At 58.2% G+C, this 22,133-nt stretch overlaps 2 protein-coding genes across 2 annotated transcripts; one reads left to right on the forward strand and one right to left on the reverse strand.

Annotated features, from left to right (window-relative positions):
• The first annotated feature begins 349 nt into the window (after positions 1-349).
• Positions 350-12,912, forward strand: LOC34619580. The gene is given in 12 exon segments (XM_026334813.1): positions 350-3,279; positions 3,592-3,861; positions 4,092-5,025; positions 5,217-5,376; positions 5,419-6,459; positions 6,553-8,020; positions 8,022-8,101; positions 8,104-8,305; positions 8,360-10,760; positions 11,773-12,182; positions 12,626-12,667; positions 12,786-12,912. Coding segments are annotated over 12 exon segments (10,065 nt in total).
• A 650-nt stretch (positions 12,913-13,562) lies between these two features.
• On the reverse strand, positions 13,563-20,440 carry LOC113146691. The gene is given in 9 exon segments (XM_026334814.1): positions 13,563-13,575; positions 13,909-14,024; positions 14,149-14,454; positions 16,054-16,375; positions 16,578-17,113; positions 17,519-17,666; positions 17,943-19,758; positions 19,805-20,236; positions 20,392-20,440. Coding segments are annotated over 9 exon segments (3,738 nt in total).
• Between the last annotated feature and the right edge of the window lie 1,693 nt (positions 20,441-22,133).

The following is a 22,133-nucleotide window of genomic DNA, read 5'->3' on the forward strand; positions in this document are numbered from 1 at the left end:
CAGCATCGCCTGTATGTCGAGCCATACGGGCTCGTCTTCTGTGCTTGTTGCCGAGGGGTTTACCCAGCAGCAGTTGGGGGGTCCAGGGCCAGATCGCTGGTATTAGCCGCTGCGAAAGGTAGAGCAGCACGCGGCGACTGCCGGTGCCTGACTCTCCCTGGGTGCAGCAAATTCTTCGGCGCCTCGAGGTGGTGCTCGCGTAGCGGCGGCAACTTTTCGCTAACAGCGATTTCCTGCTCCCTCGTTGACAGGCAGTCTCTGGGGCGCCTCCCTCCCCTCCCCTGCTGCCTCGGGGGTGTTGCTCCTCGACAGTCCACAGGGACAGAGGCATGCAGCAGTGGTTGCAGCGATGAGTCAGCAGGAGCTGCACGGGCCTGTCCATGCGGGTGTTGCAGCAGGGGCGACTCCCTCCTGTGCAGGACGAGTGGAGGTGTCTGCTGAGCTTCGGAAGTGCCTCGCGTCCTTTCGCCATCTGAAGCAGCTGCTGCTGTCCCCCTCAACGAGTCCGTTGCTGCTGCAGCAGCTGCTGCAGCAGCAAGCGCTGCAACAGCGGATCATCGCCCTCCGTTCTTCTTTTCTCTCTTGCGTTGACAGGGCCCTTCCCCCCTCCGTGTCAGCGGATACATGCAGAGCTCTGCAGCTGCTGCAGCAACAATGGGCAAGGGGCGCTCGCTTGGCGGTTTGGGGAGGCGTTGAACCCGCAGCCGAAGCGGATGGCGACAGCAGTAGTGGCAACAACAGCAGCAGCAGCAGTAGCAGCAGCACAGGCGTCCCGTGCTGTTGCTGCTCAGTGCCTTCAGAAGCCGTTCTCTACGAGTTGTTGTCGGCCTATGTCTTGCGGCACCACAGCGGGCAGCAGCAGCTCTTACTACCCGCCTTCGAGGCCTCCCAGTTACGCGAGACTGTGGATCCTAGCAATCCTCAGGTTCTCAGGGAGCTAAGAGACGTGCTGCAGGATGAGCAGCTCTGCATGTTTTGGTGTCTTCAGTTCATTTGCATGCAAGCTGCACAGAACAGCAGCAGCAGCAGCAGCAGCAGCAGCACGCGGGGGGGGCTGACAGTGCAGCAGGTCTGCAAGGACTTTGCCGCCATGCTCCTGCAGCAGCAGCAGCTGGAGGCGAAGCTGCTTCAGGTGTATACGCAGCTGAACAAGCAGCCGGATCCCTCCACGTGCTATGCACGGCAGCACCTGCAACAGGCCGGCAGCAGTAATTCCAAAAAGAGCGGCCGAAAGGGAGGCGAGGATGCCGAGGCTGCCGCTTTCGAGCTGCACGAGTTGCTGCAACTGAGAGACACGCTACAACTGCAGGAGGCCGTTGTTCTCTGCCTCTCCGCCGCTAGGAGTGCTGCAAGGAATTTGGATGTTTGCAACACGAGCCCAAGCATCAGCACGCCCAACAGGCGCTGGTGCAGCGAGAGTCTTTACGGCACCTGCTCTCTGTTTTACGATGACAGGTTTTGTGGAGCTTTGGCCGCCCGCAGTGGTGAGAGACGGTCCTTGCTGCACAGTCGCCAGCTGCTGCGGCAGGCGCAGCAGCTCGGAGGATCCTGTGCTGTTGCCGCTATTTCCAGCATTCCTCTGCAGCCGCTGCTCGAGAGTTGCGAAGGCCATGGCAGCAGCGCTGCGGCAGCGGACGCTGCTGCTGCAGTGTGTGTCTTCGTCGAAAGCCCTAGCTTCGCCTCGCTGCACAGAGACGTGATGAGCAGCTGCTTGCAGGATATCAAAGAGGCGCTTCAGCGGCAGAAGGACCAGCAGCAGGAGGCGCACAGAGGAGCGTCCTCCCCTGCGGCGTTTCCGCAGGGAGGGGGTGAAGTGTACGCAGACTTTCTGTATAGCTGCTACATCGATCACCCTGCAGCGGCTGTGCTGCTCTTAGCTGCACACGCTGCAGTGCTCGCTGGATACAAGCGCCTGCGAGGCAGCAGCACGGGTGGAAACGGGCTGCAGGATGAGGAAATCGACCTCTTTACATCCAACACTGCCGAGTTCGTGATGCCGCTGCTGCCGCATGCTCTCCAGCAGCTCCTGCTGCAGCACGACCTGCTGCAGCAGCAGAAACAGCAGCAGCAGGATCCGCTGCGGGAGGCGTTCGCTGCCCAGCTGCTGCTTCTCCTGGATGCGTCTTTGATGGCTTATCCGTTGAATCAACTGCAGGGCCTAGAGCTGATGGTGCACTCCGCGTGTGAACTCCTCGCGCAACTGCCGCAGCAGCGAAACAGACTTTTCCATCTCCTGCAGCAGACGTGTCTCCAGCGGCTGCAAACACACGGGAGTCGAGACAGCGGCAGCGGCCTTTTGCGGCTCTTGGGGAGCTATCTGTCGCTGTTTCCATACGGAGGGCATCTTACGCTGCAGTTGCTGGCGGCTCTCATCCCCCAGCCTCAGCAACTGCAGCTGCTGCCGGCAGATGAAGAGACGGACTGCGATGCAGCGGATGTCGGTCCTGCGCTGCAGTTCTTGCTGCTTCTTTCCCAGCCGCTCGCCTCGGTGCTGTTACCCCCCACGGACGGCTTGGTTTTCGCCTCCAGTCCGAGCAGTGCAGAGAAGCCGCAACAAGAGCAGCGCGCGCTTGCCAGCAGCCTTGCAGCCGAAGGAACTGCTTCCTACACTGCTGCTGCACCCATACCTATAGAACCCTGCTTGGCACTGCTTCTCCAGCTGGACGCGCCTCAGGGGCAGCTCCTCAGACGACAGGGATTCGACGCTTCTACCGCGAATGGCGGCGTCAAATGCTGGTCTTTTGTTCCCCCTGATGCGCGAGGACGCGTCGTTTCGGTGCCTCTGTGGCGCTACCTCCAGAGTGCAGCAGCCGCCGAAGTGCTGCTGCTGCAGCAGCTGCGCGCAGATTTCGCCGCAGAGGTCCCTCTGAAGCAGCAGGGAGGTGAGGAGGAGGACGACAACGCCTTCTGGCTAAATAGTGAGCCCTCCCCCCCCCCGCTCCCTCCGGTGCATCGGCAGCAGCAAGCAGAGATTCAGCGCGAGCAGCAGCCGCTGCAACAACAGGCCTTCTGGTCGCTACAGACTGATGGGTGCCGCCTAGAGCTCGCCAGTCTCAAATTCCCAGTAGGGGAAGGCATCCACAGCGTCAGCAACATCGCCTCTACCCCCTGCAGCGACAGCCGAACCTTTTCAGTGTGGTGGGCATTAGAGAGTCGAGGTCGCAGCGGGAATAACCAGGGATGCTTCTCTCTACTTAAGGCGGCATGGCTCCTGCTTGATCTGGGGTTGCAACATCAAGAAAATGAAGAGTGCGGACCGCTTCCAGATCCTGCCTTCAGGTGAGATGAAAGGCCCTTCAAGAGATCCTCTAGGAGGGCGAATATGAGTCGCATGCTGCATGCGGCAGACAACAGATGTGAGCTGTTTTTGCGCTAAACATGCGGCAGACAACACATGTGAGCTGTCGCTGCGCTAAACATGCGGCAGACAACACATGTGAGCTGTTTTTGCGCTACACATGCGGCAGACAACACATGTGAGCTGTCGCTGCGCTACACATGCGGCAGACAACACATGTGAGCTGTTTTTGCGCTAAACATGCGGCAGACAACACATGTGAGCTGTTGCTTATATTCACGGCGTGTCTGCAGAGCCTTTGTTGCTGCCAGCGCTCTTTGGACCCGTGTAGCTGCGTGGCCTTCTGCTGCTCGCATGGCAGCAGAGGCGTTGATCGCAAAGGAAGTGTATGGCTGTTCCTTGGAGGATGCAGCAGCAGCTGCAGCGGATGCGTTGCGTGGAGATTCCTCGGAAACATCATCGCCCTCCTTTCTGCTGATGCCTCGCATGTACAAACTTACCTGCATCGCTGCAAGGCGAAATCAGCTGCGGCTGCTGCTGCCAGAGGCGCTCAGCGCACTGCGGTGAGGCTGATGCTCGAGCCAGCGGCTGCCTCTTCCTTCCCCTCGAGTCCTCTCGATAGGCAGCCGTATCGGCGATTTTTTTCTATGCTTCTGACAGACCACCCAACTGCTACGTTTACTGCCGCGCTGGTGCGGCTGCTTTTGCGAGGCCTTACTCTGGGGATATATGGTGCCTGCTGTGTGTCTGTGTGTCTATGTGTGTCTGTTGTGTCTGTGTCTGTGTGTTACAGGGCGTGTTTGCTGCCATGCTACGTTACGGATGTGGACCGCTGTCTCCTGTTTGTACAGCAGCAGCAGCAGCAGCAGCAGCAGCGGGTCGCGTGCAAGTGCTTGGTAGAGCTGCCAGTGCAGCATCACGAGCTGTTGCTTTCGCCGGAGTTGCTGCATGCAGGCTGGCGTATGTTGCGTTGTTGCTGCGCTGTGAGCGAGCATCAGGGAGGGTGTCTGCCACTGCCCCAGCTGTTGGAGCTCCTTGCTGCGGTAGGCCTAGAAGAGCGACAGCTGCGAACTTTCAGAGTTATGCAGGGAACGCTGCTGTTTTTGATGCAGCTGCTTCTGGTGGTGCCTCCCGTCCTTTGGACAGTCCCCTGGCAGCAGCAGCGCTTGATTGCAGCTGCGGCAGTGGCAGAGGGTCTGGAGCAGCTGCAGCAGAGCAGGCGTCGCCGCAGCAGTTTTGCAAGCGCTGCGGCAGAGGCGGGAGGGGGGGGCCAGCCTGCTGCTGCCGTTTCTTTAGCCCACACGTATCTCTTGCCGCAGGTGCAGCAGCAGCAGCACCAAAGCGATCTTCCGATTGAGCAACTGGAGGCAGCAGCGCAGCAGCAAGGTCGGGCTTTCGCTGCAATCTGTGAATTCACCCTGTGTGGCGTCTTTGCCCGCATGTGTGCGTGGGGCTTTCTGCATGCGGAAGACCGCTGTGAGGTTGCACAGCTCGTGATGCTCGTCTTGCTGCAGCTGCTGCCTTTGCTGCACTGGAGAGCTCAGCCAAGGGAGGCGGGGTCTCTCAAACTCGCGGCAAAGGAGACTGTGGCTCCTTCGCCGTGGGGGCGTAAAGACGGCGCTGGAAGCCTCGAGCACCTCGAATCTACGACAGCCTCGTACGAGCTGCAACGCGACGCTCTTGCTGTGAAGGCGGCTGCGTTGAAGGGTTCTCAAAGACAGCTCGAGGTGGGTTCGTCGTGATCTTTGCTGCTGCGTGTGGGGCCCTGCAAGTCGGGGTTGGGCCGTGGCTGCTGCTGCTGTGTGTTTGCGGGAAAAGTAAAGCCACATGTTGTCGTGCTTCTTTCTTTCCAAAGGGTCTCTTTTCCCTCTAGCGAGCGAACTTTAGGCCCCCCCCCGCTTGTGCCTTTATGACGCAGCTTTTGGAGGCGCTGCTGACGTCTTTGGCAGCGGCGAACGTCCCCGAGTCGCTAGCCGCAGTTCTGCGCTGCAACATCGTGGCTATGAGAGGCAGAGGAGCCGTGCAGTCCGCTGTTCCCTGGGAAAGTAGCGGTAAGGGAGGTAGGGGTAGGGGCGGTAGTGGTGGTGATGCAGGCGGCAGCCGTGGCATCGGCGACACAGGCGTCAGTTCCAGTCCCAGCAGCAGCCGTGCAACGAGTGATGGACAAATTCTACTCAGTTTTTCCTCTCCAGTCCTGCGATTCTACGGATCTCTGGACGTTGCAACCTTTGCTGCAACGTCGCGGCTGTCGGCTGCCGCTGCCGCTCTCCTAGCGACACCTCCGCTGCAGCAACTGCCGCAGCTCTGCTCTTTCGCGGAGAGTCCAGGCTTTTTCTATAAGCTCCAGCATTCGCAGCGAGATGAGGAGGGCGAGGCTCAGCAGCAGCAGCAGCAGCTCGCCTTTTGCGAATTTCCAATTTCGCTCTTGCCGGATGCCGTCTTCTTGGACCCTTACACCACGGCAGGCCGCTGGACGGGGCAGTGGAGCAAGTCTCTCCTGCATCAGCAGCTGCCTTTCGCTGCAGCTGCTGCTACAGCAGGAGGTGCAGCAGCGGCTGCAGCCGCTGCTGCATCCTCCGGTGCAGCGGCGGTAGCTCCCTGCAGGGAAATCTCGCAGTGCGTAATTCTTGGGGCTTTCGAGGCGCTGCATCACCTGCTGCTGGCTGCATGCAGTCCGAATGCAGCTTTGCGTCTGCAGCGGTTAGCTGCTGAGTTACTGCGGCTCTCCTTACAGCAGCCCCCACAGCCGCAGTGCCAGAGTCTTGTGTCACCTTCAGCTGCGGATGGCCTCCCTGTACATCCCCACGATCTCCTCGCATGGCAGCAACAGCAGCACTTTGCCTTCCTTCTCGCGTCCAGCGGCGAAGACGCCAACACAGCTGATGAGGGTGGCAGTAGCGTGAGTGCAGCTTCTTCTGCGAAGACGGGAAGAGCCGTCCAGCCGCCTCCTCCAGACAGGCTGCTATACCCAGCCACCTTCCCTCAGTGCGTCTTGGCATTCACGGACTCGCGCGTCAAAGTTACAGCAGTCTCGGTGCTCAACCTGTTGTGCGTCCTGTGGAAGCAGCAACAGCAACACCTGCAGCAACAGCAGCAACACCTGCAGCAGCTTCAGCAGCAACAGCAACAGCAGCAACACCCGCAGCACCTGCAGCTGCTTCGTCTGCCTGAGAGCTCCTGTGTGCCATACGATCCAAACCAGAGCTTGCTGCAGCTTTTGCCGCCGTGCGAAAACATGGACAGCACCAACGGAGGCGGAGGCAGGGGTAGAAGCTGCACGGGCAGTGGCAAGAGCAGTGCTGTCTTCTGCCTAGCTGCTGCCCTCGCATTCGAGCCAGATGACTTGCAAGCTCTGCTTCAAGAAACACAGAAAATGCAAACGCCATGCGGCGTGGCGAGGCCTAACGGCAGCACCCGCCGTTGGTTGCGGACGCTGTACACAGACCGCTTTGTTGAGCGCCTACTGCGGCATTTATATGCGAAGGAGCAGCAGCTGCTCGAGTTCAGGCTGCTGCTACTGCAGTTGCTACTCCTCGCCCTCGACAGTCAGCAGCAGCTGCTGCTCACCGGCGAGGAGTCCGCGTTTGCAGCAACTGTGCAGTTTTCGCAACAGGTGCTGCTTGACGTGCTGCAACAGCAGCAGCAAAAACAACAACAGCAAAGCCAACAGCCAGAGCAGAAGTCTGCAGGCATTTTGCTGGGGGAACTCAAAGTCTTGCGGCTAGCTCTGCTGCTGCTGCAGCAGACGATCTGCGTTCACAGGCCTCGTGACGGACTGCAGCAGTTGCTGCAGCAAAGCAGCAAAGCGGCACTCACACCCCTCCGCAGCACCAGCAGCGGGGTATCAGGGGGCTGCCTGGAGGCTACGCCGCTCTGTCCAGGTGGATGGGTGCTCTTGTTGCAGATCGCGCAACTTTTGCTGCAGCAATGGGAACACATTGGATGGGGATACGGCGCAGAGTGGCTAGCTGCAGCGGCAGAGCATGCAAAAGACAGCAGTCCGCAGCACTCGCTGCAGCCGGAGAACCTTGAGGGGATGTATTCGTGGAATGGAGAATGGGGGCAGCCTCCACAGCAGCAACTCGGGGGGCAGGCGCTGTACCAGCGGCGCATGCAGCCGCTGAATTCAACTGTTGCCTCTGCAAGCAGGCTGCTCTCTGCCGCTGCTGTTGACCTCCCGCTGTATGCAAACGCTAGTGGCAGCAGCAGCGCTAATAACAGCAGCAGCGGAGCCAGCACCAGTAACACAAACAGTGGCAGCGGTAGCAGATCCAGCGATCAGCATCAGCAGCAGCATGAAGACATGGAGGATTACGACGCATGCACTCCACTGCTTGCAGCAGTCGAGATATGTGGGGCCTTAGCATCCATCTGCAGCATTGCTGCAACGCAGTTGCGTCACCTCCCGGTGGCATTGCGCAGCAGCAGCAGTGGCGGCAACAAGAGCAGCAGCAGCGGGGGGGGTCCCCCCCACAGCGACATCGCTGCGTATGCGCCGTTTTTCGCATGCTTGGAGTTTCTTGCCTTCGATCAAGAACTGCTCAGTGCGCTGTTTCCATTGCAATCGTTACAGCCTTCGCAGCAGCAGGAGAGGGGGTTGGCAGCCGCCAATCCTGGTGTCGTGCCGCTGCGCTCTGCAATGGACTGTTGGATGGAATTACTTCGGGCAGCACCTCCGGTGTATTTCGAGTTCGACGGCTGTGCGGCTTTGCTCGCTGCACATCGCCGCGTGCAGAAACAGCAACAGCAGCAGCAACAGCAGCAGCAACAGCAGCAGTTGCCTGCTCTTCACGAAGAAAGAGTCCTTGCAGTTCTGCCGCAAGATACAGAAAGGGCAAGCCTCTGCCTCGCCGGTACGGGTCAGTACGGTGCCTCGTTTTGCGTCGAAGGCAGACTGCTTCTCTTCCTCTCCCTGCATTGCAGCCTGCAGCGCCATCGGCTGCTGCAACAGCACCCTCAGCTTCCACACGCGTCGCTGTTGAAGGACCAGAAGCAGCAGCAGCAACAGCAGCACAGAACGGGCAGCAATGAGGCAGCAGTCCTCCTTGAGGGAGGAGACAGACTGAAGCAGCAGGCGCTATTTCAGTCCGTCTTCGCGCCGTGGATACTTGCTGGGCTAGCTGCCCGAGTGTCGGTGGGAGCGTCTCTTGCTGAGTCGCAGCAGCAGCTACTGCAGCGGTATACGGCGTTGTTTCTTGCGTGCCGAGATGCAGCTGTCTATCCGCTGTACATTCCTAGGCCTATTGTTGGCAGCAGTAAAGCTGCAGAGAGCCTCGCAACCTGCGAACAAGCGCCTTTCGCTCCTATGCTGCTGCCAGTCCTCTCAGTCCTTGCGACAGCTGCCTGCTACAGACAGGATCTCCTCTACCGCCGTGGCTTCTTTGAGGCTGCCGCATTCGCTGCTATCCAACTTTTGACTGCCAATTGGTGCACGGACCTTCGAGCGAGCAAGAAGCTCTCCCCGTCGAGCGGCAGCAGTTCTACAGACGATCCCACCAGCAGTACTGCCTCCACAGCAACCGCGCAGCAGCACCAGCAGCAGGGGGCTTCTCTTGCTCTGGAAATGCTACTCGGCTCCGGAGGAGTGACGTGCTTGGCGCACACGGTGCAGCCCGCACTGCTAGCGCCTCCCCAGCAGCAGCAGCAGCAGCAGCAGCAGCAATCGCTTCAGGCAGGTGCTGCTCTGCAGCAACCCCTTTTCGACGGCGCTGTCTTCATTCCCTCCACAGACGTGCTGCAGTGCCTCACCAGCCTCAGTGCCGCCGGAGCGGAGAAAGAGAAGCTCCGGCCGGAGGGAGTCTTATACGCTGCACTGCAGGGTGTACTGGCAGTCATAGACTTAGTGCAGCACGCGCTTGGCACAGGAGGGGCCGAGCCGCAGCAGGTGATGCAGCAGGTGCTGGTGGAAGGGCTGTCTTTGCGGCAGCTCGATCCTCCAGAACTTTTGAGCATCTGCAATGCAGCCATAGACTTCTTTGCCGTTGCATCGAGCGTTTGGCCACACTTCTCGCTGCAGCAGAGACAGCAGCAGGTGGGGTTGCAGGGAGCAGTTGGACCGAAGAAGAAACAACAGCGCTGCGACACAGAGGAGCTTCTGTGGTTCCACTGGCGCAACGGCGTCGGCGAGCTGCTGTGCAGCGTGCTGCACAGTGCATGGAGAAGCAGCAGCCTCCAGCCGCATGCAACGGCAGCAGCAGGAGACGCAACGGGGTGTACAGGGCATGCCATGTCAGCCTCCTGCGTGCCAGCGGAAGAACACCTGCGGAAAGTTTCCCTAGCGCAACAGCGCCTGTGTCCAATGCTCATCTCTGCTGCCAGCAACTTGCTGCTGCATGCGGAAGCGGCGGCTCTGCTGCTGCAGCGGCAGAAGGCGCTAGCGCCAGAAGGACTGCTGTTGCAGCAGCAGACGCAGATGCAGCAGCAGCAGCAGATGCAGCAGCAGATGCACGGGCTGTCACAACGACCAACCATGCTGATGCCTCCTCCCTTTCCTGGAGGGCCTTTAGGAGGCCTCCCTTCTGAGGCATCTTCACTGGATTCTGCAGCGGCAGCACAGACTCATTGTTCTCTTGATGCGTGGGAAGGCGCTCAGCAGCACGTGTCTGCGACTGTGGCGGCAGCTCTCACGGCTCTGCTGCAGCGGTGTGCAGCGGAGGCTTCAGGTCAGTACCTCTATCGCATGTCTGAGAGCACTGGAGGCGCAGCAGCAGCAGCAGCTGCTGCTGCTGCTGCTGCGCCACCCCTCGCCTTCTTGCTGCAGGGGGCAGAGGGCTTCACAGCAAGTGCGCCCCCAGGAACGCGTGCAGAAGCAGCCCGATGCAGCGTCATCGCCGGAGGGATCCTCTTCTTGTCTCATCTGCTCAATAGCGGCTGCCATTTGCCGTGGAATGGATTTTCCTCAGCAGCAGGACCCCACTCCCACCCTCAAGAGACAGCAGTCGTCGCTGCCGCTGCCGCTGCCTCGAAAGGAGCAGTTTTGCCGCTTGCGGAGGTGCTGCTGCTCGAGGGATTCTTCCAGCGTCTCCTGTTGCAGCAGCCGCTGCTCTCTCTTGTGGCGCTCGATGGCAACGGAGCCTCGGGGGGGCCCCCAAGCTCCGCTTCTACACGGCCACCTTACGACGCTGCATGCGCTGCAGCAGCAACAGCAGCAGCAGAAGGCGCCGCTCACCCAACGCTGATGCGGCGCTCCCCAGTGCATCTCACCTACTGTCGCGTCCTCCAGCTGCTGCAGCAAGTGCTCGAGCACCTGCAGCAGCAGCAACAACATTGCCAGCAGCGAGAAGTGCCTCAGGAAACTGTTCGGTCTGCTTTAGGGATTCTCCGCTTGCTAACTCCTAGGCTGCGCTCTTTATGCAAGCACCCTCTGCAAGGAGTTTCTCTGGCCATCGCTGAGGAGGCACTGCTCTACGTAGGCATCATGCGACGGCTGCCTGCGTGGCAGCAGACGCCAGAGGACTTGCGGGTGAGCCTCTTCCTCGTCCTTAAGTGGGCTGCTGGCGGTTTTGAAGCTGCGGCGCATGCAAGGCTGCCACACAAGTATGCAGCTTAACGGCTGTGCAATGTGGCCCTGCTCGAACACCTCGCACCTGGAACTCATTGAATCTATACATGTGTATATATATGAGGGTGTATATAGATATATGTGTGTGCTTGTGTACAAGTATATACATATGTATGTATATATACATACATATATATATATATACACCATGCGGCGTTCATGCAGATAGGCGCGGCCACCACAGCCACCTATATATATATATACACGTATGTAGCTTATGTGTACAGATATTTATACATACGCATATTTATCTATGTAAATGTATGTACCTTATGAGTACAGACATATATATATGTATATATCTACATTGGGGTGATTGTTGTGGGTGCCCCTGTTTGCGTGGGTGTCGCAGGATGTTGTGGGGTCGTGGTTAACGGCTGGTCGCCTCTTGCTGCAGAGGAGCTGCAGAGCCTTAGAGGGGGCTTTATTGGCGAGTGCGCCTTTGCTCAGGCCGTGTAGCTTGCTGGAGTGTTGCAGCGCACAGCAGCAGCAGGGAACATTGGAAGCGATGCTGGAGCAGCAGCAGCAAAGCTGCAGCCGTTGCAGCTATGGCCGGCGGATTCAAGGAGATGGGCGTAGCTGTGTCTGCTGCAGCTGCTGCAGCAGAGTCAGCAGTGCCGCGGCTGCGAGCGGCTGCTCTGGACTGCCGTCTGTTTTGCAACAGGTGTGCTACGCAGAGACAGAGGGATCGATCACGTAGTTGCAGCACTCCCAAGCGGCAACAGACGCTGACGGAAGGAAAGCCCCAAATATTCATAGATAGACAAATAGATATCGAGGCAGCGCGACGACGGCCCTATGGGCATGCAGCAGCAAAACGCAGCCGTTCGAAGTGGGGGCTTTCTGTGTCTCTGGCTGCCGCATTTTTGCATGCGTCTTGTGTCATGCGTCTTGTGTGTGTGGTGTACTGCAGCGCGGATTGCTGCTGTTACTGCAGATTGTAAATGGCGTTGTTTCTGCCATACAGACGCTGCAACTTGTACTTCCGGTGTCTCACCAGCTGCCTCCGCCCCCCGGTCTGCAGTTGCCGCTGCAGCGGAGTGGCGGCTGCGGCGGGAGCTGCGTTCCTCTGCCGATTGGTGTTTCCCGGGAGCTGTACATACAGCTGCTGAGTGCTGATCCTGCGGTGGGGCTGGATGCCGCGCGGCGGGTGCTACAGCAGCAGCAGCAGCAGCAGCCGACGTCATCGTCTCTCATGCTGCAGTCGGCAGTGAGTGGAGGGGAGAGCGCTGCCTCACCAGCAGGAGGAGGTGCTGCAGCGGGAGACAGCTTTTCCTGGATGCCACCGGTGTCTGTCCGCCTTGGACTCTTGGGGGGCCCCCTGCTGGGAGCTGGGGGCCCCTCGAAAGAAGGCAGGCTGCTGCTGCAGGGCGTCTCTGGCAAGTGTTTCGAAGCTACTGAGGACGATACAGCCTCCACAGAGCTGTCTGCAGACTGGGTGCGTGCACTCTTCCTCCTTCTTCCCCCGCCTTAGGCTTGCCATCAGCAAGCAGTAGCAGAAAACGCAGAACCGTGGAGCAGCCGCTTCTTGACTTTGAGATATATATATATATATATAGAGATATAGATATATATATATATATATAGATAGATAGATAGACAGATAGACAGATAGATAGATAGGTAGAGAAAGCCCCTCTGCTGGCAGGCCGAAGCGACTAGGGCGCTTTTGCGCGCATGGCATGCAGCGCAAGAGAAATATACGCATTTTAGGAAATTCTCTTTCTCCGAACGCATGTCTTCTCCCTATGGGGGATGTATCGCAGGCCCTGTCTTGCTGTGTTTGCTGCTGCTGCCGGCGATGCACAGTTTGGGTGTCTGCTGCAGGCTGTGACCACTGCAGCCTCCGTCCTGCAGCGTGCGAGAGAATTAGGGCCTCAACTGGAGACAAAAATTTGCTGCGTATGGCAACCCCTCTTTCTGCAGGAGACGCGGCGAGACCAGCAGCGACGCAGAAATCCTCGCACTTTCAGCGACTGCCGACCCTTTCAAAGTCTTGTGCCTGCGGCACGGTGTGAGTGTCTGTGAGTGTTTGTGTGCAAATTCTCTTTGATGCAGGTGCTGACAGCCGGTGGACAGCGGTTGCTGCCGCTGTCTCTCTTGCTGCAGCCGGAGGGGCAGCCCCTTTTGCTGCGCGAGGAGTCCGCACCACAGCCAGAGTTAACTCCCAGAAGAAGCAGTGGAGCGTAAGGCGTTGGGCGTAGACCACTAGCTTTTCCTTTCTTCCCGGCAGCTGCTGCGCCTTCTGAGTCTGATGCCAAGGAGGAGCGTGCAACGTGTGGTCGTCCAATGTTGTCTGTATATGCAGCTGCCCCCAGATATGCTTGCGTTCATTATTGTGTTGCCGCAGAGGTGCACCGTCATCCGCAGTTTCCATCGCTGGACTCTCCTATTCGCAAGGAGCGGCAACAAATGTTTTTCTCAGACAGCGGGTCTGTCTGCTGCTGCTGCTTTTATTGTTGCTGATGCTGCTGCTTCTATTGTTGCTGATGCTGCTGCTTTTATTGTTGCTGCTGCTGCTGCTTTTGTTGTTACTGATGCTGCTGCTCTTGTTGTTGCTGATGCTGCTGCTTTTGTTGTTACTGATGCTGCTGCTCTTGTTGTTGCTGATGCTGCTGCTTTTGTTGTTGCTGATGCTGCTGCTTTTGTTGTTGCTGATGCTGCTGCTCTTGTTGTTGCTGATGCTGCTTTTGTTGCCTATGGTTAGTTCGCGTAGCTAAGCCGGGGAGCATAAAAAAGCCACAGGGGAGATATGGGGACTCTCTCTCTCTCTCTCTCTCCTTGAGGAAATTATATATATACTGCCGAGTTCGCTGTTTGTTTGACTGCAGGGAGTAAGCGCATCCTTACGCCGGCGCACACCGGCAGCAGCAGTTGCTTACGGAAGGCTGCGGCAGCGGCAAGCACCTTGCTGTTGCTGTTTCTGCAGCAGCAGCAGCAGCTGCACCAGCAGGGAGACAGCAGTTGAAGCGGCGTCTCCTGCAGCCTCCGCTGCAGCTGGCCACGCGCCTCACCTGTCTTTCAGTGGCGTATATACTTCCACACGAGCCGTTGCGGAAGTTGGCTCGGAGAGGTGCTGCTGCGAGCACGAGCTGAGTGGGGTTCTTCCCCCTCTGATGTCTCTTGAGGGAGTTCACCAGCTGCTGGATATGGCGCTGCAGCGGACTGCAACGCTGGGGGCGTCCATAGTTAACAGGTATATATATATGTATATATATATATGTATATATGGCTCCTTAGCAGCAAAGCAGGACCAACCCTTTCGTCCTTTGTATGTAGCTGGTTGCACCGCTTTGTATGTATCTGGTTGCACCGCTTTGTATGTAGCTGGCTGCACCGCTTTGTATGTATCTGGCTGCACCGCTTTGTATATATCTGGTTGCACCGCTTCATATGTAGCTGGCTGCACCGCTTTGTATGTATCTGGTTGCACCGCTTTGTATGTATCTGGCTGCACCGCTTTGTATGTATCTGGCTGCACCGCTTTGTATATATCTGGTTGCACCGCTTTGTATGTATCTGGCTGCACCGCTTTGTATGTATCTGGCTGCACCGCTTTGTATGTATCTGGCTGCACCGCTTTGTATGTATCTGGCTGCACCGCTTTGAACAGAGCTAGCTGGGGTTAACACATGCCGCAGCAGCAGCAGCGGCAAACGCTTGCGATCTGGACTTGAACTGTGTGAGCGGTGTGCTGTTTCAGCCTTGTGGCGGGGAACATGTTGAGGGCACACGAGGAGGCTAGCTCCCAGTTTGTGATGTTGCTGACACGCTTAGCGCGCCAGCAGCAGCAGCAGCATCACCGGCAGCAGCTGCAGCAGCATCGAAGACCTCCACTCAGCAGCATAGGTCCCCCCTCCGTCGTTGTGCTGCAGCAGTCTCCCGGCAGGGGCGGCAGCGGCTTGTCAAAGGCTGCAGCAGAATCCAACCCTCACAGCTACTTACAGCCGCATCCCCAAGAGCGACGCAGGTCAAGTGCAGGAGCAGCAGCCAGCGCACTGTCAGCAAATGGACAGACAGCAACAGAATCGGAGGGAAAGAATGCCGCTTTCTTCGCGGCACTGCTAGAGTTCACCCGGAGACGTCTTGCGGCGCATGAGCGGCTGGCTCAGCGGCTAGGCCTCCACATACCCCTGCTGCTCGCTGTACCCTATACAGATGCTTGAAGGAGTTGTTGTACTGCGGCTGCTGCCGCTCTGTCTGTACACCTCAGGCAGCAAGGGGACTTGCTCTTGTTTGGCCAGGATGCGGCCTAAAAAGGCTAGCAGCAGGACACCCTCCCTCCTCCCCCTTTCCCCTCCGTGTTGACTGCCTCTTCCAGCAGCAGCAGCTGCTGCTGGAAGCTGCTGCTTCTGCGAGCCTCGCTGGGTGGGAATGCGCGCGTGGGTGCCGGGTTTAGCGAATGGCATATATGCACATCTCTCCATTCTTGGCGAAAGAGGACTATCTGAACGGTCGTCCAGGAAGGCCTTTGTCTCACCTTCGCGCTGGCAAGGCTCTTACGTTCTATCTATGTCCAGCGAGTGCACCCTACAGGCACGGAGTCTTAGCGCGACTGGCTGCACGTTGACTTTGACTGCGCGCAAGTGCCTGGTAGACCGCTTGCGAGACTGGATTCTAGCGACAGAGCCTTTTTTGTGTAGAAACGGTTGTCCTCGATGCTGTGACAGGCACCCGGAGTGCGCTGCATAGGGGCCTCTAAGTAAGCTTGAAGGGAAGGGGGTGGCAGCACCAATACGCCAACGTCGGGAGGGGCAGGCCTCTCCTTAGGGAAGTCACATTAAATTAGCGTCTACCCTCTAGGACTGCCGCTTGCCAGTCACACCCACCCCCTTCAACTGCCTGCCAGGCCTCAAGTTCTATTTCACCGTCCATACAGTTGGGCTGCCGTGCCCTGCGGACTGACTGCCTTTGACTGTGGCGCTTTTCTGGGGGCGTGTTGCCTCTCTACCTGACAGTTTCTGCCATCGTTCTCTCCCTCTCTCTCATCTCTGTCTCCGCCAACCTAACTTGTGTGTTCTCCCCCTCAAGATTACCCAAACTGCCGTATCGCCCTCCTCCGCGTTTGAACGGCCATGCCCCCTTGTCTGGCATCTGCAATTGGCAATACTTCCGACAACTCCCACTGCCCCGCCCGCCATCTGCCTTCGGCGGCAGCAAATTAACGTAACCATTTAGGCTAGTCTCTAGCTACGGTGCGCAAAGTGTCTCTTGCTGGCATGGGGGCCTTGCCCACACGCGCAGGGAGAGCGAGCACCCTTCCCTCCCCGCTGCGTCCAGCAGCCCGCCAAGGTGCTACCCCCATGATGTAACAATGCAGAGGCAAAGGAAAGGCCTGCCGCAAGCTCCCTGTTACAGCAGCAGCCATGATAGTCGAAAGAGAAGATGGTGTATGGGCTAATTAGGAAGTCGGAATTCTGCCAGAGCCGTTGCCGCTACTGCTGCTGACTGACCTGGCAGTTGGGTCGGCCCATCGCAGGGGGTCGTGTAGGAGGTAGTAGGGGAACCAGCCATTCCTAATAAAGCACCAGAGCATGGTCGCAACATGCATGTCATGAGCGTGCAGCAGCTATAGCTAGAGCAAGAGCAAGAGCAAGAGCAAGAGCAGCACTCAACTTCGCCAACTCATCACCCGCATGAGAGAGTGCAGCAGATGCAAGCGGAAGAGTCATACAGCAGTGGCGTGAGGAATAATTGCAGCTACAGATGTAGTTTTACCTTTGGGGGTCCCCGCGAATGCTGCCAAAAACCCATCCATCTTTCTGGTGGATCAACACCTCCACACTCTCTCCTCTATGGCAGCGAAGCAGCGCAGGATGCGCAAGACTGGCAGCAACATTCGCCGTCGCAGGTTCACTACTGCCACTGCCACACGGACTATCCCTCCTGTTTTCATGGCAGCAGCCCTCTCCAGAGGCAACCCCATATATCGATGCGCCGCCGTAGCAGACCAACTGCTGCGGCTGCTGCTGTTGCTCCTGCTGCAGTCTTGGGGGCATGCTGGAATGGCAATAGTCTCGATCCTGTTGCTGAAGCTGTTGCAGTTGCTGCTGCGTGTCCTCAACTAACTCGCCTCCCCAGCACCAGCGCAGCTCACAGACCTGCACTTCCGACGGGATAACGTGCAGGATGGCGCACAGTGGCTGCCCCTGCTGCCTTTGCTGCTGCTGCAGCAGCAGCAGCTGCTGCTGCTGCGGCGGCGTGTATCGCCAGCAGTAACACCCGTCCGTGCGAGGGGGGAGGGGTTGTTGTTGGGGCTGTTGTTGGTGTTGTTGTTGGTGCTGTTGTTGCCCACCTGGTAGAGCCGCGACACTTCTCCTAGGGACAAGATCCGACTGCTCTGAACCAGCGATGGCATACCGCCGTGCAGCCGTGGGAATGAAGTGCTGCTGCTGCTGCTGAAGAGCAGTCGGCTCCCCCCCTCGAGCAGCAGCGGCAGAAGCATCCACAACATATCCCGGCAGGCTCTGTGTTGTTGCTGCAGCGGCCTCTGCTGCTGCCTGTGAGATGTTGCGTGCGGAGGCGTACCAGGGGCTTGCATCCCGGAGAGACGGCAAGAAAGGCGCACTGGGAGGGGTGGTATTGTGACTGTTGTTGGTGCTGCTGGTTTGCTCGTAGAGAGCCCACGCTTCCTCCCGTGGCTGCTGGAAGTACTGTTGCTGCTGTGGCTCAGACTGTTGCTGCTGCCGCTGGAAAGAAAGCGCGGCAAGCTGCCTGTTCCCCACTCCTAAAATGCATGCAGCGATATCTGGAAGCCCCAGGACGCCTGTCCGTGGGCTAGCAGCCTCGTCGTTGTCTCTCTCCTGCCTGCTGGAAGTGCATGCGACAGCAGGCATGGCAGCTGCAGGGAGAAACACCGCATCGGGGATGCTGCCTTGCAGGGGATCTGGAAAGGAAGATCCAACAGACGCGGCTGTCATCGCCGTAGCGGGGGAATTCCCGAATCGCGGCTGCCTCTGTTGTTGCTGCTGCGTTTGTTGCTGCTGTGTTTGCTGCTGCGTTTGCTGCTGTTGTTGCTGTGTTTGCTGCTGCTGTTGCTGCGTTTGCTGGAGGAGCTGCAAGTGCTGTTGGTGCTGGAGAAACTGCTGCTCGTGCTGTTGTTGTGCTGTAGACGCGAAGGGCCATACACCTGGAGGCGCGCCTGTCCTCGAGGTGTTCAAGGATCCTTCCAAGGATGGCATACAGAGCGCCTCGTCTCGAGGACGAGACGATCCCCACACTGCTCCAGCGGCTGAATCTGCAGCATTCGCGACGAAGAAATTGTGCCTTCCATTTGCATCTGCTGCCGAGGAGACAGATGCAGTGAACACCCCTCCCCCTCCCGCTCCCCCTCCTCCTATGAGGAAGAGGGGGGGCGCGTCTGCAGGACTGCTGCTGACGCTACTGCTGCCATCCCCCCCACTGCCGAGTGCTCCCCCCACTTGATATGCACTGTGACGCCTATTGGGAGAAGCGAGCTGGCCACTGCTGCTGTTCATGCTGCTCGTGTTGTTGCTGTTGCCGTTGCTGCTGCTGCTGCTGTTCATGCTGCTGTTGTTGTTGCTGTTGTTACTGTTGCTGTTGTTACTGTTGCTGTTGTTGCTGTTGCTGTTGTTGCTGCCAGAAGGACCAATTGGAACGCGATATCCAGGACACAACCAGCTGCCGTTGTTGCTAACTGCAGCAGTGCAGGTACTGCCGAAAGAGAATACACGGCGATTTCTTGACGCCATGTCGGGGGCTGTTGAGGCTGCTGCGTCTGCTTGTGCTACTGCCGACGCTGCAGAAGAGGGAGAAAGAACACCAGTTTCTTCCGCAGCGTAGGAAGAAGCTTGCTGTTGTTGTTGTTGCTGTTGCTGTTGCTGTTGCTGTTGCTGCTGCTGTTGTTGCTGAAGGAAGGCAACAGCAGCGCTAGAGCCGCCATACGCCTGCTGTCTGTCCTCTCGCTTGGCTCCTCCCCTGCCCTGATGCAAGGAGGCATCGCTTCTGCCGTTGCTGTTGCTGTTGCTGTTAGTATTGCTGCTCACAGGTTTCAGTGGTGCACTGTCCAAGGGATAATCCTTCCCTTCTAGACTTGCGCAAACTTCTGCAGCAGCAGAAGCAGAAGCAGCAACTGCAGCGGGCACCGATGCGGTTGCAGATTCTCTCGAAGCGCTGCTAGGCGAAGAAGTGGCGGTGCTGCAGCGTGAGACGGGGGGCATTTTGGAGCTCTCCTGTTGCTGTTGCTGTTGCTGCTGTTGTTGCAGCTGTTGCAGCTCTGCACTGCAAGATGATAAACCCGGTGCCGCTGAGATGGCAGAAGCTGCTTTCCGGAGGTCACTTGCTGCAACGCGTGCGAAAGGCTCGCATACAGCGGCAATGTTGCTGCCGTCGAAGGTTGTTCCCAGGGTTTGCTGCTGATGCTCGGGGGGCTGCTGTTGCTGCTGCTCGCGCGGGTGGTGCTGGTGGTGGGGTTGCTGCTGCTGTGCCTGCTCGACGGACGACGCAGCGAAGCAGGCATCTGCGGCTCTGCAAGAACGCAGACCAGCGACGGATGCAGAGGGAGACGCAGCTTTTCGCACATCAGCTGCAACGACGCGATCAAAGGGGGCAGCAAGCTGCAGCAGAAGCTGCTGCTGATGGAGAACGCCACAGCTGAGTCCGCTGCTGCTGCTTCTGCTGCCTGGACTGCTGCTGCCCGTCTCGCTTGTCAGACTGTCGATACTGCGTCGGCGTCCATTGAAGCTGCAGGGATCATCGGCACACGTGCTGCTATCGCTGAGACGGCAGCTGCTGCTGCCACAGGTGGCCCCTGCTCCTCCCTGATGCTGCTGCTGCTGCAACAACGCCGCATGCAGCCGCCTGTCAAGAGGATCTCGATACACCCCCAGGCAGCTACCTAGCCACGGATGCGCAGCAGCTGCAGCGTCGGGACCACTTGCTGAAGGAAGCGACGGCCTTGCGCTCTTGCTGTTGCTGCTGTCTGCGATTTTTGCAACGAGCTGCTTGGGCTGCTGCTGCTGCACCTGCTGCTGCACCTGCTGGACCTGCTCTTGGAGCTGCTGAGCATTGCGGGTAGCCGCATCCTCCTTCGCATCCGAAAGAAACCCCTCCCCTTGAGCATCCTGCATGCAGCATACAGCGGCAGTCCCACACCCAACGACGCATCAGAAACGATGACGCGACGCCACGACCTTTCGGAAGCCTGCAAACGACGCATACTGCGGCGGCACGATAGTCAGCACGAAAGTGTCCTCGCAAATTTTGTAACCTCTGCTGCTGCTTCTCCTGCTCCTCCTCCGGTCTGGAGTGTATATACTGCCCTTCGTCAGGTGTGATACGAACCTCTGAGGTCGAATATGCGCCTGCACAGGCTACCGTCTCTTTGGCAGAAGTCTTGCCACCCCCAAGAGTCCAAACTGCGGAAAGCGAATAGCGCACGAAGCGGCGGTGAGCGCATGCAGAGCTGCTTCTGCCACGGCAGCTGCAACAGACAGCACACATGCCATGAATCCTGCAGCCACCAGCAAAGCGAAACTGGTCTTTTCCCCGCCCAGAGGGCTAGAGACTCTACCTGAGAGGCGCTGTTTAAGGCCTTGAAGCTGCTGCAAAGTCTCCTGCATGGATGCGTCGGGGGCAGGAGACGGTGCGGTAGGTGCTGCGGTGCCTGCTGCAGTGTCTGCCGCAGCAGGACGACCTAGTGGATCGCACACAGACCAAAAACATCTGACACGAGATCCGGCGTTAAAACACGCAATACAGCGCAATACTGATGACACGGGCACTGCCGAAACAGGGAGTATGCAAAACGCACAACAGCATCCTATGGGAGGCTGGAAGTCTCCTGTCGCAGATATCTGTTGCCGCTGAAGAGTGGATATGACGCAGGAGGAGGAAGGGAGGGAGAAGAGGGAGGAAGATGAAAGGAAAGAAGAGGAGAAGAAGGAGAAGGAGAGGAAGAGGAAATGGAGAAGGAAGACGAGAAGGAAGAAGAGAAGGAAGAGGAAATGGAGAAGGGACACAAATAGAAAAGGGCCGTTCCATGAAAGCTTACTCATAAGATTTGATTCGTCCCGCCTTAGTTCTGCCTGCGTATGTTGTTGTTGCTGCTGCTGCATATCGTGTTGTTGGTCTTGTTGCGAGTCGTTGTGATGCGGCATCCCCTCTTTCTCTTGTTGCTGGTGGATGCCAGGATGCGGCATAGGCGAATGGGCGTTTTTTTCGTATGAAGAGACGCAGCAGCGGATATCTCGCTGCACTAGTGTGTTCAACTGCCCTTGAAGGTGCTCGCCCATTGTGACAGCAATGCGTTTGCCGACGATGGGGGGATCCCGTAAGGCGTCTGGGGGCAGCTGCTGCTGCAGCCGGTGGGGGCAGCTGCTGCTGCAGCCACTGGAGAAAAGGAGTTGAGGGTGAGGCGCTGCGGCAGCGCAACGCCTCTGCGACGTCTCCTAAATGCTGCCCTTCCTCTGAAGCGGCGGCAACGGCCACCGTCTAGAGGAGGGAAGGCGGATGGAGCAGCGGCGCAGAGTGCGTGCCGGGTATTTGCAGGCGTTCTCTTCTGCCGGGAGTCTTAGAGACCGCTTCAACTGACTGCTCAACTGCCTAGGCGGGCAGTGTGTGGCGTTCCTCACTGCAGCCAGCGGGAAGACGGCGCCTCCTTGCGTGGGAGGGAGAGACCGACGCAGCGGCAGCCGTGTATTGGCTGGACTGTAATCCTGCAAAATTGCTGCTGCTGCCACTCCAACAGGTCTGAAATTGTTGTTGCCGAAGTTGATACACTGCGCTGACTACGGGGCGATAGAATGAAAGTGATCCGATACGCGGCGCTCGGCTCCTGCTGCGGCGGCTGCTGTTGCCGCCGTTGCTTTAGCAGCCCCGTACAGATGGTATGTAGGTATCACTGCAATAACGAAATTCGGGTGTAAGAAGACAGGAAAAACGGCTTTGCTGTCCGTGGAGATGCTCGTGCGGCGGTTGCTCCGGCAGCAGCGGCAGCAGCAGCAGCTGCTGCTGCTGCCGCTGCTGCCGCTCTGCTGCTGCTACATTCAATACCACACCGCCTCCCGAGAAGCCAAGCACGGACGTGAAAGACGAGACGTCTTTATTCATGTGAGTTCGTAATGCCTCTAAATGCAAGATACCAAGTAGAATTGATCCGGCAGCTCGTCATGAGCTCGTGTAGGAGCAACAACAACGACCACACATAAGGTAGCAGCAGCAATAAAGGGAACGCTCGGTGACCGTGAAGGGATGTACAGTCTCCCCCACATTAGGAGTCCCGTTCTAGTGTTTCACGCCTCCTTATCCTGCGTC

Source organism: Cyclospora cayetanensis, unplaced genomic scaffold (genome assembly GCF_002999335.1).
Source record: "Cyclospora cayetanensis isolate NF1_C8 unplaced genomic scaffold, CcayRef3 CcayRef3_contig_50, whole genome shotgun sequence".
Taxonomy (NCBI): domain Eukaryota; phylum Apicomplexa; class Conoidasida; order Eucoccidiorida; family Eimeriidae; genus Cyclospora; species Cyclospora cayetanensis.